At 57.5% G+C, this 17,150-nt stretch overlaps 1 protein-coding gene across 1 annotated transcript in view; it reads left to right on the forward strand.

Moving 5' to 3' along the window:
* RPTOR (regulatory associated protein of MTOR complex 1) overlaps window positions 1–16,720 on the forward strand; it is a 417,690-nt gene extending 400,970 nt beyond the window's left edge. The window contains exons 29-34 of the mRNA XM_063080629.1: window positions 8,979–9,085; window positions 10,517–10,644; window positions 12,250–12,336; window positions 13,492–13,608; window positions 14,014–14,143; window positions 14,729–16,720. Of these exons, the coding sequence (XP_062936699.1) occupies window positions 8,979–9,085; window positions 10,517–10,644; window positions 12,250–12,336; window positions 13,492–13,608; window positions 14,014–14,143; window positions 14,729–14,797 (638 nt within the window). The 3' untranslated portion in view covers window positions 14,798–16,720. The remainder of the gene's footprint in view (window positions 1–8,978; window positions 9,086–10,516; window positions 10,645–12,249; window positions 12,337–13,491; window positions 13,609–14,013; window positions 14,144–14,728) is intronic.
* Window positions 16,721–17,150: the final 430 nt, after the last annotated feature.

The raw sequence follows: 17,150 nt of genomic DNA on the forward strand, positions 1-17,150 counted from the left end.
GCCCAAATTTAATTCCTTGTTGGCGGTCAGTGCACAGTGGCTGTGCCTTGTAGGTGAGCAGCGGAGGTCTCACACTCGGCTGGCCCTCCCAGCTGGTGGTTGGTGCTACAGCGTGGCTCTGCATGCTGTCCCGGCCACTCCACAGCCACAGGGAACAAGGCGCCACCTGTGGGTCCTCCTGGGAGGACTCAGGCAGGAGTGGAGGGGGTCACAGGGCCTGGTTTCCAGGAGCCCTCTGTGGCTCAAGGTGCGTGCCTGTGGGAGTTGCTGCTTCTTGGAGGGACCCTGCAGCCTGGTCAGTGCTAACCTGACCGCATCTCCACTCCAGCTGCTATCCGGGTTTGGCACTCCATATCCTGGTCTTCATCTTATCGGACGCTGCCTTCCTCTCCATGCCCTGTTGTCTGTGTGGGGCCAGCCCTGGTCTGTGTGGTTCTGTCTCCCCTTCCATACAAGTGCCTTTCCACAGGGGTGGCTTCATGTGGGGTGTGGCTACCCAGCTGCCACCACAGCAGCTCCAGGGTGAACTCTTCTGTGTGTACTGTTTTTTTCAAATGTAACTATGTTTTAAAATTTTTTTCGAGGGGAAAAAAATCATCCATACCCCCACAACACAGCCATTTTCACATGGCCTGGGCCCCCGGGCTGGTCCCTGTGCTGCCATACAGTGCCTTCCGTTTCTGGGCCTTACTGTTTTCCATATTAGAGCAAAAGCCTATCTCACTGCACCACGAACCCCCCACCTCCCACCCCCTCAGCACTAACCACTAATGGCAGCTCTGCTGGGGCCGGGTGGTCTCAGAATCCTCCCCCCACCTGGTGGCTGCGGAAGACCCCCAAGGTCTTGCTAGGACACGTCCTGGGTGACTTGAAACCTCCTCAAGTTTATACTCTCAGGACAGTGACCACGAGGTTCTGATTCCTCAGCTCCTTGAGTGGGGACAGCAGGCATGGTCAAAAGCAGAGTTAGGCCTGTGGCACGGGTGGGGGGCAGGTGGGGAGCCCACCACACACTCTGGCATTTCCAGTCAGCCCACCTGCGTATGGTTTTGAGACGTGGAGACAGTCTCATGTGTGATGCTGTTTCCCTTTGCTTCTATAAGGTGAGAGGGGCCATCGGGAGAGAGAGGAACACAGGTGTTCTGGGTGCATGCGGGGTGGTCTTGCCAGGAAGGCAGGGTGCCGGGCAAGCGGATGGGCAGCAACACAGCCCATGGGGTCTCAGGCACCCTTCACTTGCCTCCCTGGCCTGTCAGAGGGCACCCCAGACGTCGCCCAGGTACAGAGAGCCGCACTTCGCCGCAGGTATCCACCGCCTCACGCGGGCCCTGCGCCCCCACCCTGGGCTCTCAGCAGTCCCGGAAGTCGGGGCCAGTGGCAGTGGCAAGGGTCTCACCCCCAGTCTTGGCCAGAAGACGAGGTTAGGGTGGGCCGAGTCTGGGGCACCCTAGCACCCCCTTCTGCTGCTGTTGGGGCCCGTTTGGTTTTACCCTCTGCCCTTCAGCCAGGGGCAGCGGGCCGAGCAGAGAGGCTGTTGTTTTCTTGTTCTTTCTGGGTGACTGGAAGATGGAATGGGAGGGAGGCCAGGAGGCCAGCTCATCCTGAAGGCCCCAATAGGGTGGGCTTGTGTACTGCAGGGCCTGGGGTTCACGGGACCCTGGCCCAACTTCCCAGGGGCTCCCTGGAAGGAGCCCAGTCGCTCTGCTGCGACTCACACCTCCAGCCTCCACAGCTTCCCTCTGCAGTGAGGGGACCGAGAGGACAGCTCCAGGGGAGGCCCACAGGCTTCCTTGTTGCTGTGACCTCTGCTCGGGGCTTCTGTGTTTTAAGATCTGGGCTCAGGAACCAAGGGCAGGTCTGGTCTGAATTCCGGCCCCTGCACCCACTTCCTAGTACCTTTCGGCCCATCAGGACCCCATCTCTTCCTCTTTGCCCATCACAGGGCCAGTCCTGGCCTCTGACGTGATAAGTCAGAGCTCTGGGCCATGATGGCAGGGAGGGAACAAGTAGAAAACAGAATTCTGGACAAACACTGAGAGCAGCTTCCATCGTCGTTGCCCTCAGGCCACCGCTGCAGGGCGAGCTTCTGAGTTCCACCAGCAGGGAGACAGCCCCATCCCCACTCTAAGCTACCTCCATGGGTGCGTAAAGCTCTCTCTGCTGTGTCTTCCACCAGCCCGCAGACCTCAGGGCGGCTGCAAAGTTGTCTGCGTGTGGGAAGAGCCTTCACCTGTCATCAGATGCTCTGGGAGCCGCCGCATACTCTGCAAAGAGAGACCCTGTGAGGCCTGGCCACCACTCCTCCCGCCACAGGATGCGTGGGGTTCAGGGTGGTGGGGGATTCGTGTGCAAGCCTTCAGAGGCCTTGGCCTGAGCTGGACAGTGAGCAAGGCTGGACGTGTTCCTCCTATCATGCTCTGTTGGAAAGCAGCTCGCCCTGAGGTCCTTCACTCTGTGACCCCTCTGGCTTGGACATTGCCCACTAAGCTGCTGTCTTGGCAGCGTGTTGGAGTAGAAGGTTTGGTTCTGTGCTCGCAGCTGCAGAGCAGACGGTTGCCTACAGGAGCCCCAGCCCCCCTCTGCAAGCCCGTGGACCGTGCATGGCCCCTCTGCCTCGCCTTTACCTCCTGCTCAGGCATGTACGCACTCCGCGTGTACCCTCAGTCCCGGGCCAAGACGCTTTTCCTGAGCAGTGTCCTCCGTGTTTGGAAGTGGAATCAGTGCGGACACCACCCTGTCCTCAAGCCACAGTGTGGATGGGGACAGGCACTCAGCTCCCCAAGCCTTGCTGACGCCTGGGGCTGATGCCATTCTGCCTTTGAGCATGTGGTCTCAGAGCCTCTGTCCAGCGGAGGACGCGTGGGAGAGCTGGTGCAGGTGGGGGAGTCGCAGCTCCAGTGAGTTTGGCCCCACAGCTTGTGCAGCCCACCACCCCCTCTCCTCCCTGAGGCCCTCCCTCCACTGGCCCAGGAACTTCTCAGCAGGTGCTGGAAGTCCCCGTCTTTCTAAAACAGCACCTTCTTTTTTTTTTTTTTTTTGTCTTTTTGTGACCGGCGGTACGGCGCTCAGCCAGTGAGCGCACCGGTAAAACAGCACCTTCTGATTTCCCATCTAGAGAAAGACTTTTTTGTTGGCCAAAGACACCAATGACTAATTTTGCATCTGTCAAGTGAATGTTTGCCAGGCCGCAGTCCACCCCCACACGAGGGGCCTCCCTGGTGGCGTGCTGCGGCTCTGCCCTCCCCCGCTCTCCCTTCCCTTTCTCTCAGGCTGTTCTCACCCTTTTTGGGGTGTGTGTGGTTTGGGTTAATTTTGCTTTGGCTGACCAACTTGCTCTTGCATTAGACCCATAACCCATGTCTCTTCACGGGTCTGACTGGAAAGGTCTCGATCTGTCCTGACCACAGCCAGCAGGGAGGTGAGCACCCTCCCCTCCTTGGGGTGACCCAGGCCCAGGGCCCCCTCTGTTCACCCCTCCTAGTACCACCCACACAAGTCCCACAACACTAAGACATGGGCAGAGCACAAACGGACATTGTCAGGTGCATGGGCAGCTGCGTAAGGCTCTGAGAAGGACCCTTGAGGAAGGGCTCAGAGGAGCCACCCTCGAGTTCTGGAGTCGAGGTGTCAGGGCTACCCCTCCTGCCCAGCCAACGCTCCTGGCCTTGCTCCGCTCCAGGAGACTCCACTGTTCTGTCCTCTCTCCATGCCACCCGCACTCTAGGAATGGAAAGTCATCCAGGCTGAGGTTGAATGGAGCTGTCACGACAGCATCCGCACAGCCTCGTTCAAATAGGACAGCCTGGCTCTGCAGCAGAGTCAGCCCGATGGACGTCACGATTCCATCAGAGCAAGGAAGCTGTTCCAGGATAAAACTTGTCTCACTCCTCAAAGTTTCAAAAGAGGATGTTTTGTTTTGTTTTGTTTTGTTTCAGAATTTGGTGCAGTCTCTTAAAGCACTTTTTGCCATCCAAAAAATCTGTGTATAAATTTAATAGTTACCAAAACACTGACAGTGCCCCTGCCCTTGGATACGCAGTGTCAAAAGTGGTTAACAAACTTAAAACACGTAAAGATAAAAATGAGCCCTTTTTCTCTCTCAGTCTGGCTATTTAGGTAAATTATAAATAGACGGAGCCTCACTAATCCAGGCAACAACTACAGTTTTTGATAAGTAATTTGCAGACTCCAAGTTGCAGAGCGTGGCCAGCCTTCCAGGAAGCTTTTTCTAGTCCTGGTCTGTCTCTTAACTGCTCTTCTGTGGCATGGAGGTGACATCACAGCTACTGCCGTGGGCCTGGCAGGGGCTGGTGCGGGCAGAATTACAAGGGGTGACAGGACACGTCCCGTGACGTTGAAAACAGGAAGTTCCTAAGAACTTCTGGACTCACATTTTAGTACTTTATAAAGAATTCTTATATTAAAAAGTCCAAAATGAAGGAAAAATGGTTAAAAAACAGAAAACTCAAGATCAACTTTATCTTCCTCTCTGTAAAAAATTTTAAGGAAACTATTGATTTCCTAATCTCCAGAAAAGGGGAAAACAAGACAGGAAACAGGCTTCCACTTCAGCAAGAGACGGGGGTAGAGGTTACCAGAAGGGCCTGTGTGCTCTTTTGTTCCTCCAGAAACCATGGGCAAATCTAGTCAGATTCTCAGGACATGGCCCAAGGGAAGCCCTTAGTACACCGGAGTCTGAGCCAGGCGCAGGAGGTAGCCGCTGCCCGCACAGCCACTGCCAGACGCACCAGTGCCTTCAGCCACCAGCCCACTGTGCTCCTAGTCCCCTCGGATCCTGAGACAGGATCTGCCAAGTGTTGCATAGCCCCGTTCTCCAGTCAAGGAATGGAAGTCTAAGTGAGGAGATCTCAGGAGCAGGGTTCTCTCCAGCCCAGTTTTCATTGCCAGCACCTGAGTCTCTGACCAAGCCAGATGCCCCACATCTTTGTGTGTGCAGACATCCAGGAGGTGTTCACAGAGGGACGTGGTGTGGCCCTGCAGGGAGCTCTACGTCTGCATCCCAGGGAGAGGGGTAAGGGCGTTCACCCCACAGTCTGTGGTTCTCAAGCATGGCCAGACAGGAGGAGGGGGTGGCTGCCCCCCTCGAGTTCCAGAACCATAGCCCCCGAGACGTTCTGCAGGTGGGAGACCACGGGGTCCTTGGAGGTCAGCGTGGACTGACCACGGAGCCTGGGGCTGACCGCTGACATTGCAGGGACTGAAACTACAGCCTGCGCTTAAGAGGAGAAATGTTTTCAGGTCTGCTGCAGGGCCTGACTTGCGCGTTCTAGTTTCCCATCCTGCAGCCAGCCTGCTCTGTGTGTCTGTATCTTAGGGAGAAGTAGCTCTTTTGCCAAGTAATGGATCTAGCACATGCCCAGGGTCCATATCCAGGGTAAAGTCAGGCAGAGAACAGGGCAGCGAAGCGGGGTGTGGGTGGACTAAGACCCCAAAGCTGTGATCGCATGTGCTCAGGCTGTTTCAATTTGCCTGGCTGGGGGGAGGCCCTGGCTTTTGAAAACCTGGATGCAGCCGTACAGAGAGCCATTCCTCAGAGGAGGACGGATGCTTCCTCTGCTGCCCTGCCGGCCTCCATCCAACAAGCAGGCAGGAGGGGCCGGGGTGACCCTGTGCCGTGGGCACCAGAGCAGCCTGCCTGCTCCTGCACACCAGAAGACCAGGCCGCCCGAGGGGGACCGTGACCCGAAAGGCCAGGAGAGACCAGGGGGCGCTCACTCCACAGCTGTGAGCCCCCTGGAAGGGGGGCCGGTGCCGTGCAGGGGAAGGGACCCGGGCACTGCACTGTCTTTCAAGGCTGGGCTCTGCTCACACCATGACTGTTGACTCTGCTCCCTCTCATCGGGTCTGGGAGAAAAAGTCACTTCATCATCTCGCACAACTCATGAAGAACCATCCATCCCTGCTTTCACCTGTCTAGAAGTTGAGAAAAACATAGGGTTTGCTTCAGAAAGGCTTCTCGTCCATTTCTGTGCAGCGGGACCAGCCAGGACACAGGACACAGGGGTGAGCCCGGGGAACAGGCGGGAGCTGGGCTCGGGAGCGTGCTGCTCTGCATGCTGATCTGAGAGATGATCTTCCATGATTTTCCAGAGGCAGGAAGCCGTGGAGGTTCCCAAACCACATCCCCGATGTAAAGAGTCTGCTCTGACAGGGCCCCAGGGCCGCAGGGTGTGTAGGACGCTTCCTGCCCCCTCCTCTGGAAGAGGAGAGCTCAGCAAGGGCCGGAGGCAGCACATTCTCAGATTCACACCTTGAGAGTCCTCCCGCCCACTCCGCGCTCACCCTGTCCCTGTTGGCATATTGTGTCCCCAGCCCCACTTGGTCCTTCCCGACTTAAGGATTGTTTCCTGGCAGCATGACCACGGCTGCCAAGCAGGTGACCCTGCGGTCCAGGAGCACAAAGCCCAGTGTAGTGTAGATGCTGCTCTCTTTTTCTTTGTTATTGAGGTGAAATTCACATAACATAAAATTAGCCATTTTAAAGCATCCACTTCAGTGGCAATTAGTACCTTCTCAAATTTGTGCAACCACCCACCACCTCTGTCTAGTTCCAGAACTTCCTCATACCCCAAAAGGAAACCTGGTTAAAGCAGCTTCTCTTCTTGGATTCTTTTTTAAATAGAATGGCACTTGGAAGGTTTCTACAGCTATGTCCAGCTGTGTATGCTTATAAATCTGTCCCCAGACCTTGGCGCAGGGTCTCCTGCTGGCACAAGTTGCAAACAGTAACCTTCCAGGAAGGACAGCACTGGGGAGGAGCCGTTGAAGTGGACCTGCCAGGAATCCTGCAGGCACCTTGCTCACTGAGCTGGATGTCAGTTCCTAAGTGAACAGCATGTCCTGGGTGGGCACCAAGCATCTTTCTTGATTAATTTAGGGAGGGGAAGTCCAAAGTGTGTTTTCAGGCCCTGCTTGTTGACTGTGTGTCCGCGGCACAGTTTGGGCTCTCCTGGACAGAGACAGGGTGTGCCTCCCCACCACCATGTCTCACGCGGTCTGCTCCTAAATGTAGTCACAGGGCCTCCTACTAAAGAAGCAGGGCGTGGTGTCCACCTCAGCAAACATTTTTCTGAAAAGTTGGGATGTTTCTTCCCTGCCTGGGATCAGTTGCAGTAGAGAGACTGTTTAAAAAGCAAAATAAAGAATCTCGTCTGTTTGAAGAGGGTTTCTGAGTGGCAGAGGCGACTGGTTCACTGGTCTAAGCCCATATTTAAAAATGGGGACCCCATATTGCATCTGACAGTCATTCAATAATTAACATAAAGAAAGATCATAAAAATTAAATGTCATTTCGTCAGTTCTGGCAAAGCAGCAAACCCGACCCTGCTGAGCCCTCTGTGATGGGCGCCCACAAGGCCAAGCCGGCCCCTGCCATTGTTTAACTCAGAGCCGAGCTTACCCCAGGGGGAGGGTGGGGTCCAGGGGCCCAGAGTGCCAGCCCAGCAGGGTCTTCCAGAGGAGTCAGGGGAGGGGGCCAGAGCAGGAGCAGCTCAGCAGGAGGCGGAGCTGGGAAAGGCAGAAGACCAGTGGGGGGTGTGGATGCAGGGCATCCGGAGCCCGGTAAACGTGCACGCACGTGTTAAACCCACCAAGTGAAAGGTGGACTCGGACTGGATTAAAGATAACAGAATAGGAGAAGACGTTTGCAATGCGGAGTTAATTAGTATCAGAATATATATACAAGTGTGTATAGGCTGGCAAAAGAGAAAGATACTGCCAGCTCCAAATGTGGATAAGGAGTTGGGGAAACTTCAGCGCGGGCACATTTCTGCAGACAGTGCAGATTGGCACCCACTTTGGGGAGCGATGTAGCCTCACCCAGGGAAGTTGGAAACACACAGGACAGAGGACCAACAAGCAGTTCCTTCTTGCCGTGCACAAGGACACATGAAGGCGTTGGTTGTGACATGGTTGCAAAGTCGGGGAGCAGCTAAAGTGAAGGGTTTAATTGAACAATGGGATGTCACACAAAGTTTAAACAAATTAACTAGATGTATGCATTGAGTTGGACAAATCCTCAAAACATAACATTAAAGGAAAACAAGTTGCTAGAGATAAACTCCATCTCCAAACCAATGAACTCTTCTGGAATGTGGAAGGTGTGTTTTACTCTCGATGGACACAGGCACGTGTCGGAAAAGCTCAGAGGCCCTCCAGAGATGCTCTCAGTCTCCAGGGCCAGAGAGGGCGGGGGATGCTCTCACTGTGTCTAAAATTCTAACTTCTTTTCAAAAAAAGAGCAGAAACGGCAAGATGTCAGCAACAGTTCGATCTGGGTACTGGATGCAAGGACTTCTTCTATTGAATTATTTCTTTATACTTGAGATATTTATAATTGAACTTTGAAGTCAAGTCTTGTTTTTGGTAGAGGCCATTGTGTGAGGAAGGAAATCACTCTGCTGCCACCCAGTCGCGGGCAGACGAGGGGCCCTGCCGCCTCCTGCCTGTCCATCCTAGTCCACACCAGCCTTCACAGTCAGCCCGCCACTCTGTGGTGCTGTCAGGCGGCAGCTGGCCCACGGCCTGCACAGAGCCCTTTCTCCCAAAAGAGCTGGGGTCCCTCAGCTGCGTCATGGGTGGGGGCTGGGCTGTGCCTTCGTGCCTCGAGAGCCATTCCACAGCCACCAGATTGTCACCAGTCGTGCCCAGGCATTCCGGAAGATGGGCGTCTCAGACAAACACCCCTGGGATCGCACTGTTTCCTCTCACAGATGCTCTGGGGATAGCAGAATTTTCAGGAAGGCTCAGAATTCCAGCCTTGGAATGGCTGCCCCAACCAGAACTGGGGTGCACGGGGCCCAGCTGGAGCTAACGTTGGGGGCATGGACCCCCCCTGATGAGTTCGGGTGGTGGCAGGTGCTCCTCAGAGCCAACAGCCAAGTGGCTGCCCAGAGCAGGTCTCCCAAGCCTCCCTGGGGGTCCACAGAGTGACCCTGGTGTCCACTGTGTCCCTGCAGGAGCCGGGATGGTGGTGGACTGGGAGCAAGAGACTGGCCTCCTCATGAGCTCAGGGGACGTGCGGATCGTCCGGATCTGGGATACGGACCGTGAGATGAAGGTGCAGGTAAACACACAGGGTCCCTGTGCGGCCCCCAGCAATGTGCGCGCAGAGCCACCCCTCACCCCAGGCTCTCCCACACTCCACCCTCCTCAAAACAGACCCATCCAGAAAACCAAGAACCGAGGTTGACAGAGCAAGCATGGTTTGGGGCTGAGTCTCAGCTGCCTTGGGGAGAGGCAGGCTGGAGGAGACCGCCTCGGTGCCGGGAGGAGCGCCGGCTCTTTCCGAGGCTCTAGAAACTCACTGCCTCCAGATGCACGTTAATCACAACACTGTGGCCCTGCACTGCAGCATAATTACACCCATGCTAATCCTACTTATTTCCAAACATTGTTTTATCTGTGCAAATTAGGGAATATCAGAAATCAGTAGAGTGAAGTATTTTAAATTAGAATGATTAATTATTTGACTGTGTACTTCTTCAAGCAACTTTTATTTCCAGTTTTATAAAAAGAGAGAGAGGAGTGAGTGGGTTTGCCTGGGACACCCTAGAAAAGAGACAGAGGGCTGGGCGGCCACTGCACACCGGGCCACAGGTGCTGTGGGGGCAGAGCCGGAGGTGGCCTCGGCCAGGGGCTTCCAGCCTCTCCCGTCCCCACCCGGCCAGCGTGGGAGGAACAGAAGGAAGGAGGTGGGAACAGCCAACGGGTGGGGGCGCTTCTCCAAGCAGTGGACACTTGCACCAGCCAGGCCCTCCTCGGGGTCAGCCCCACCTCTGTCCTGTCATCCAGTCCTGCAACGACACCAAGCAGCTGCAATCACACTCTCCTCCTAGGAGCCCCGTGCCCGTCTGGAGCGACAGCTCAGCAGGCTGTTCTGCCCCTCTGAGCACGGGCCGCGGCTCTCACAGGACGAACCGCCTCCCACGGACACGACTCTGCTGTCCCCATGCGTGGCTTTCCCCCTGGGGCAGGCATGCCAATGCGCCAGAGCCTTTTCTGCTGGCTCAGGCTTCCCTCGTGGGAGGGCTCCTACTGGATGCCTCCCCTGACTAATTCCAAGTTTTAGGAGGAAGCCAACAAGGATTCCTCCCTGCCAGAATGTGCTTTATCTTTCTTTTTAGGGAAGAAAGGATGTTGGAAACTTTAATTGGCACTGGAAGGAGGTCATTCCCAGGGGTGTTTGCAGGCTGCCGCCAGGGTGGCCTCATGGGTTCTGCCATGGCCTGGGGGGCGCAGGTGCTGAGGTGCCATTCACAGGGATGAGGGCAGGACCCCAGCCTGTGAGCCTGGCCCTTCGCTTTCTCTCCCTTCCTCCCAGCTCCGCAGGCTTCTGATGGCCTCGCCAGGTGGAGATGGAGGCAGTAGCCCGGCAGCCAGGGGGGCAGATCGATGGGCCCAGGCCGGCTGTAAAGTGGTCCCAGCACTGCGGGGCAGCAGGAAGCTGCTGCAGGGCTGAGCCTCACTCTTTAGGGCACTCTGTGTTTGGCCCTAGGATATCCCCACGGGTGCAGACAGCTGCGTGACCAGCCTGTCCTGCGACTCCCACCGCTCGCTCATCGTGGCTGGCCTCGGTGATGGCTCCATCCGTGTCTACGACAGGAGAATGGCGCTCAGTGAATGGTAACTGCTTCACCTGCCCACGTCTGACCGTGTCATGTCACTACCACTGGCTGGTTCCACATTTCTCAACAAAGCCAAAGCTCCTCCCAGAAGCCCACAGTGGAGCATTTCAGCCACTTAGGTGGGGTCCCCAGAGCCATCCAGCCTGTCCCACAGAGGCCCATCCCACAGCCCATGGAGGAGCAGGGTGGACAGGCCTCGTGGAACGTGCCTGTGGGCTGGAGTCAGAGCCAGCAGGCCAGGGTCCTGGCATGCACCTGCTCTCTCTGTGTCCTACCTGAGCACCAAGGACACTGCCGCTGCCAGCTCCTGGGCTGCATGCACAGATACTAAGGGATGCGGTGTCTGGGAACGTGCAGGCCGCAGGCACCAAGCAAGGCGTATTGTCTGTCCTTGCTGCTCTGGATTCTGCCCTCGGCCATGTGTCTGGGAAGGCCAGCACTGCCCGGCAGCCTGTAGGCAGGTGCTGTCACCTCCCTGGTGGGGTGACCTGAGGCCCCAGACCCCACCAACAGTGATGGCAGAGCCGCTGCTTAGCCCAGGTCTGGGCAGCCCCATGGTCCTGGAAAGCAGGCCTGGCACAGACAGAGGGAAAGAGCAGCCACGTGGGCAGGCACACAGCCAGTGGCTGCGAGAGGCCACCAGGAGCTGGAGGAGCCTCACGGGCCAGAGGCTGGGGACCAGAGTCAAACTGCGCCCGAGAAGCAGGTTCCCACAGCCCAGGTGGCAGAAGTCAATCAGCACCAAGAGCAAGGAGGCTGTGGGACTGAGCCCCGCAGGGCCCATGCCAGGAGCTGGGGCCAGTGCAGCTGGAAGAGGGATAAGTGCTGGGGCCGGGTGGGACGTCTGATTAGGCAGTGGGGTTGTGGGGCAGACAGCGGCTCCTGAGGGCGGGAGGGGAGTGTGGTCCTGAGCCTTGGATGGCAAGGGAGGGCTCCAGGCCCCCACCCCACCCTGTCCGCAGCAGAGCAGCCCCCACCCACCAAAAGCAGCTGTCGTGGGGAGCCACCGTTGATAGGTACAGAGCTTCTGTTTGGGGTGACAAAAATGTCCTGCAGTCAGATAGTGGTGACGGTCACACAACTTTGTTGTATATATCAAAATCCACTGAATTCATTCTTAAAACATGAATTTTATCGTATGTGAATTCTCAAACTGTTATCTAAACAAAAAAAATCCACCTGGGCAGACAGTAAACTCAAGAATTGACCAAAAAAGAGCTGAAGGATCATGGAGGAGCCCCAAGGGCCAGGCCAAGTCCCACAGTGGTCAGCCCGGCCTGGCCTGCATCCCCACCCAGCACAGGGGCCTGCGCTCTCACACGGGCTGGGCCAGGACAGGGAGCAGCACTTTCCTTCCCTCCCACCTAAACACCGTCTGGTTCACTAGCCGAAGCGAGGCCGCAGGTCCTGCCTTCTAGACAGGGGCTTCCATGCTGATCGTGCAGAGGACGGAGCTACCACCCGCCTGCCCACCAAGCCTCTAACACACAGGGTCCCACACGCCCTTCTCATGCACCCCCAGATCTGGCAGCCTAGACTCGGGGGCTGGCGTGGCACCAGACACAAGCCACTCCTGCGCCCTGACCACGTCTCCCTCCCACAGCCGCGTCATGACTTACCGGGAGCACACGGCCTGGGTGGTGAAGGCCTACCTCCAGAAGCACCCCGAGGGCCGCATCATGAGCGTCAGGTAAGGCGCGCCAAGTGCACGGCAGCCGCTCTCTGTGAAAACACCATCCCCACCGCGTAAAATGCGTCCTCTGCTCTTAAACAGCTGGGAAACAGTGGCATTTGGGGCAGTAATTAACTCCTGCTCCTGGACTGGCCAGAAAGGTCAGGGCACAGTGCGAGAGGCCGGTAAGGCACGAGGCCGGTAAGGCACGTCTGTGCTCCCTGCCAGGTGGAGAGCAGGGCCTGAGGGCAACTCAGAGAAGTGTCCTGGACTTGGCCGCAGCCGAGCATGCAGGGAGCAGGCGGCAGCCACAGGGGCGGGGGTGGCAGCGCGTTGCCGTGCAGGACTGCCACTAGGTCCAACAGTCATCCACACGTAAATCCAGTCTGCTGCTCGGTAAATACTGTGCTGAGAGCAGCGAATATTTATTTGCCCATTAAAAGGACAGCAAGATGTAATTTACTGTCACAAAGCCACCATTCCTTCAGAGAGAGGCCCTTTTGCCACTTGTTTGTGGTATAAAAACACGACATAACTCTTGGGATGGACACCAGCAAGATGGAGGGCAGGCCTTGGAGCCTCGGGGTGGGGATGGGGCTCCCACTTGCACGAGAACTCACCTGTGTGCCTGGAAATGAAACACGTAGCTCACTTCGTCCTCCTTTTTTTTTTTTTTTTTTTTTTTTTTACAAAAAGATGACCGGTAAGGGGATCTCAACCCTTGCCTGGTGTTGTCATCACCACGCTCTCACAAGTGAGCTAACCGGCCATCCCTATATAGGATCCGAACCCATGGCCTTGGTGTTATCAGCACCTCACTCTCCCGAGTGAGCCACAGGCCGGCCCTCACTTCCTCCTCCTGAGTCTTTGCTTGTGACTGTTTCTCCAGACCCAGGGTGAGTGGGTGGCTTGCTGTGTGGCCAGGCTCCGCAGCTGCCCCTGGACAGCACCTCTGGGCCCTTCTGGCTCTGGGGGCGCTTGGCAGGCAGCCCTGGCTGCCAGGACCACTGGGGTGTGGGTCCATGGGCGCCACCTAGGAGGCCCTCAGTGGGGGCACTGAGGAGCCAGGCAGCTTTGGCCTTGAGCTCTGTATGTGCAAACAGGTCTGACTATGGACACTGGGGTGTCCCTGGGGGCCCTGCTGAGGGCATCACCATGACCCTCTCTTGGTAGTGTCAATGGAGACGTGCGTATCTTCGATCCACGGATGCCTGAGTCTGTGAACGTCCTTCAGATTGTGAAGGGGCTGACTGCTCTGGACATCCATCCACAGGCCAATCTGATCGCATGGTAAGGCCACCCATCTACCCCAAGCTCCTCTTCCGAGTAGAAAGCCCGACCTTCTCAGAGGCCCCAAAGCCCCACGGTGCATCAGCCTGGGGCGTCCATGCAAACAGCAGGTGCCTGTGTTCTCTGCCCACGGCCCCGTTGAAGGAGAGCAGGCTGGAGGGTCTCAGTGGACAGTCATGTAATAAAGAAAAAGGCCTCTCCCCTGCCACATCCTCCCTCCCAGAACAAACTCTCGGGGCCCCCTGAGGCATCTCCGGGGATGGAGCCCCTGATTCTCACACATGGGTCCCGAGAGACTTGCCTGGCGCTCCCCCTGCCCTGCATCCCTGGCTCGTCCGTCTCTGGCCCACTGCCGCCCTCCCGAAAAGGAGCGAGATGCTAACGGCTTGCCTCTCCGTCCTGCAGCGGCTCCATGAACCAGTTCACGGCCGTCTACAGCGGCAGCGGGGAGCTCATCAGCAACATCAAGTACTACGACGGCTTCATGGGCCAGCGCGTGGGCGCCATCAGCTGCCTGGCCTTCCACCCGCACTGGGTCTGTGCCTCCCGCGGGAGGGCTGGGGCTGGGCAGCTCCCTCCCTGTGTGCAAGGGCCAGGGTCTGCTCCGGGGCCTCTGGGACCCTGGCCCTACACTGCACCCGCCCCAGCAGCCACACCAAAGTCCTTGTTAGGAAAGAGTAGACGGAGTAAACAGGGAGCCCCCGGCCTGCAGTTAGTGTCCTGCAGCCCCTGCACTGAGGCCAGCCCCAGGGCACCTGCAGTCAGAGTTGGCCGGGGGACCCCCCAGTGAGGGAGCCGCCAGGTCTGTAGATGCGTGGGACTTGGCCTGTCCTTACTGACGGCCTCTCCATGTGGCTAGGCTGCTGTGTTTTGAATTAGGGTCCTGCCAGCCTGTCTGTGCAGCGTGAGGCTCAGGCGGCCTGACGTGTGCTCTCTGCTGACTGCACAGCGTTACACTCCTGACTGTCCCCATGGGGTGATCCGGAAAGAAAGCGCAGGGACCTGTGGGTAGCAGCAGACCCCAGACAGGCATCTGGGCCTGTCCCAAGGGGGGCGGGTGCTTAATGAAGCCGAGCGGGGGCTGGGCACCGTGCGGCTCACCCGCGCGCTCTCTCCGCAGCCTCACCTGGCAGTGGGAAGCAACGACTACTACATCTCCGTGTACTCGGTGGAGAAGCGCGTCAGATAGCGGGCGGCTCCCTGCGCCCGGTGGACACGGCGGGCCTGCCGCTGGCTCGGGCACACGGCGTCTGCTGCTGCTCCGCGACCTGAAGACCTGAACGCTGGCTCCGACTTAGCTACTGACACTGGAGGAGGGGCCGGCGTCGCTTCCTCTGCTCTGTCTTCGCTGTCATGTCTGGAAAGTCCAGGGAAGGGCAGGGCTCGGGTGTGACGTCAGATGCCCACTGAGAATCAGCGTCCCGCACCGAGGACTCAGTCCCAGTGCGTCGCAGTCCCTCTCCTGTTCTTTCTTCCGAGATTTCTAAGGAGGAAACACACTCATTTTATTTTCCATGTGATCAGAGCACTAGCTACAGAAAAGCTCCAGGACGGAGCCCTGGCGGAGCAGCTGCACACTGGGCTCACACAGCCCCCGTCTGCGGGGAGCGAGCCAGGAGCTGCTGCCGCAGCCAATCGTCGTGCTCCCGCGGTGTGTGCACGCCAGGGGCGCTTCCAGCAGCCCGGGGATGCCAGATGGTCGGGAGACTGAGGAAGGGCAGGAGGGAGACGTCCCTACCAGCCAGTGTGGAAGGAAGAACCCAGCTGACCTCATCCGCTGGAGCGCACCAGCAGCCGGGAACGAGGGTGCGCCCCTGCACGGCCCACCCTCCCCAGCACCGCCACGTCTTGGGGGTCTGGTTTCACCCCCTCACAAAAGCCCATTGGCAGGAGCGGGCTCTGCAGCTTTGGACAGATGAGGTGGGTCCTTGGCCATTTGGCCTCTGCTCTTCCCCGCCGGCGCCCGCACAGGGGTGCACACGCATGCAGCCGTCAGGGTCTTCCTGCCTACGCCCACACACTCAGCACACTCGCAGGTGCAGAGGCACCACTGGACCTCGGGGGGTCTGTGGGTGAATGACAGTCCGGCCTCAGCCCTTTGTGCCCCACGCTGGTGTGACCGAGGTTTGCATCTTGCGGTCTGTAACACGGAAGGGTTCCGAGGTGATTGCTTCGGCGTGTGGCTGGGGGTGTGTGTGCGTGCGCGTGCAAGCCTGGGGAGCCACGGGGCAACTTATCCCCAGGAAGGACAACAGAGAATGTGCTGAGCACCTGCAGACAGAACACAACCACAGTGATGATGTTTTGAAAAGTTCTTTTCCATTTTCCTTGGGAATCAGGATTGTTCAAAGATGGTGGAGTGAGGTGCATCACTAATTCTGCAATAAGAGGCCAACAGCGGTAAGAGCATGCGTGAGAGTTGTGACAAAGTCTCGGCTCCCTCGCACTGGATGGCAGCTCTGCCTTGGCCAAGAGTGTCTTCCAGGTGGAGGGAGCCTGCGGCAGCGCCGGACTCCACATTGGGGCTGGACGGGGACTGATGAGGCGGGACAGGAGGCGGCCCTTCTGCTGCCCTGGGAGACATGTCCTCCTGCCAGGACGAAGCTCTGGAACAAGTCCATCCCCTGCATGGGGCGAGCCAGTGGCCTGGGGTCAGGAAGGGCTCCTTCAGCTCTGTGGGTGCTCCAGGTGGTGACACACCAGAATCTTCCAGAAGCAACAGGCTCTTCCCGCAAACACTGAGAGAGAGAGCTTCTGACCCACCCTAGCTGACTCAGTGGTCCAGCTCCATTCTAACTACGTGGGTTTCTGTCTGTTTTGAGACAAAACCACCCCCTGACAAAGGACAGATGGCCCCAGAAGAGGAGCGAGACCCTCCCCTCCCGCCCCGAGCCGGCCCGGCCTGCTGCTGTGTCCTCGCGCGTCTGATGCGAAATTCAATCATGAAGTTAACCAGGGCTCGAGAGAGCACGACCTAAAGGCTCATTTATCTCTATTTATTTTACCAGAAGAGAATTGAAAAAGACTTTGACAAAACATGGGACTGTGATGTGAAGCTAAGAGCAACAACAAACAATAAACCGTTATAAAAAATAAATAAGTACAGAATTGAGCACCAGCAGTTTCGTCTCTTAATTAGGTAGCAAGCTCACCCATGCCAGTGGCGAGTCGCTCCCATCGAGGGCCACAGGGAGTGCCGGCCCGAGCAGGGCGGGGGGCCCTGAGGAGCCCTGGGAGGGACACCGTCCAGGCCCTCTCTGCAGGTGGCCAGGCTGCCCCAGGGCGTCTCCCTCCAGTCAGCCAGGACTCAGGGTACAGGGAAAGGCCCTGGTCTTCCCCAGCCCTGCAGCTTGCACAGTTTGTCCAAGAGACCCGAAATTCAGAGGCGTCCTGCCCTGGAAAGCCGGGCTCCAAAAAGCACCCCTGCTGCCCTTTCATGTTCTGTCCTTTCTCTTTTAATTAGCACAAAGTTATCTCAGTGACACGCTCATAGAGAGAGTCTCGAGTCTCGGACTAAAGTCAGGTGTCGCTGGGCTGCTCCT

The sequence above is a fragment of the Cynocephalus volans genome, chromosome 16 (genome assembly GCF_027409185.1).
Source record: "Cynocephalus volans isolate mCynVol1 chromosome 16, mCynVol1.pri, whole genome shotgun sequence".
NCBI classification, from domain to species: domain Eukaryota; kingdom Metazoa; phylum Chordata; class Mammalia; order Dermoptera; family Cynocephalidae; genus Cynocephalus; species Cynocephalus volans.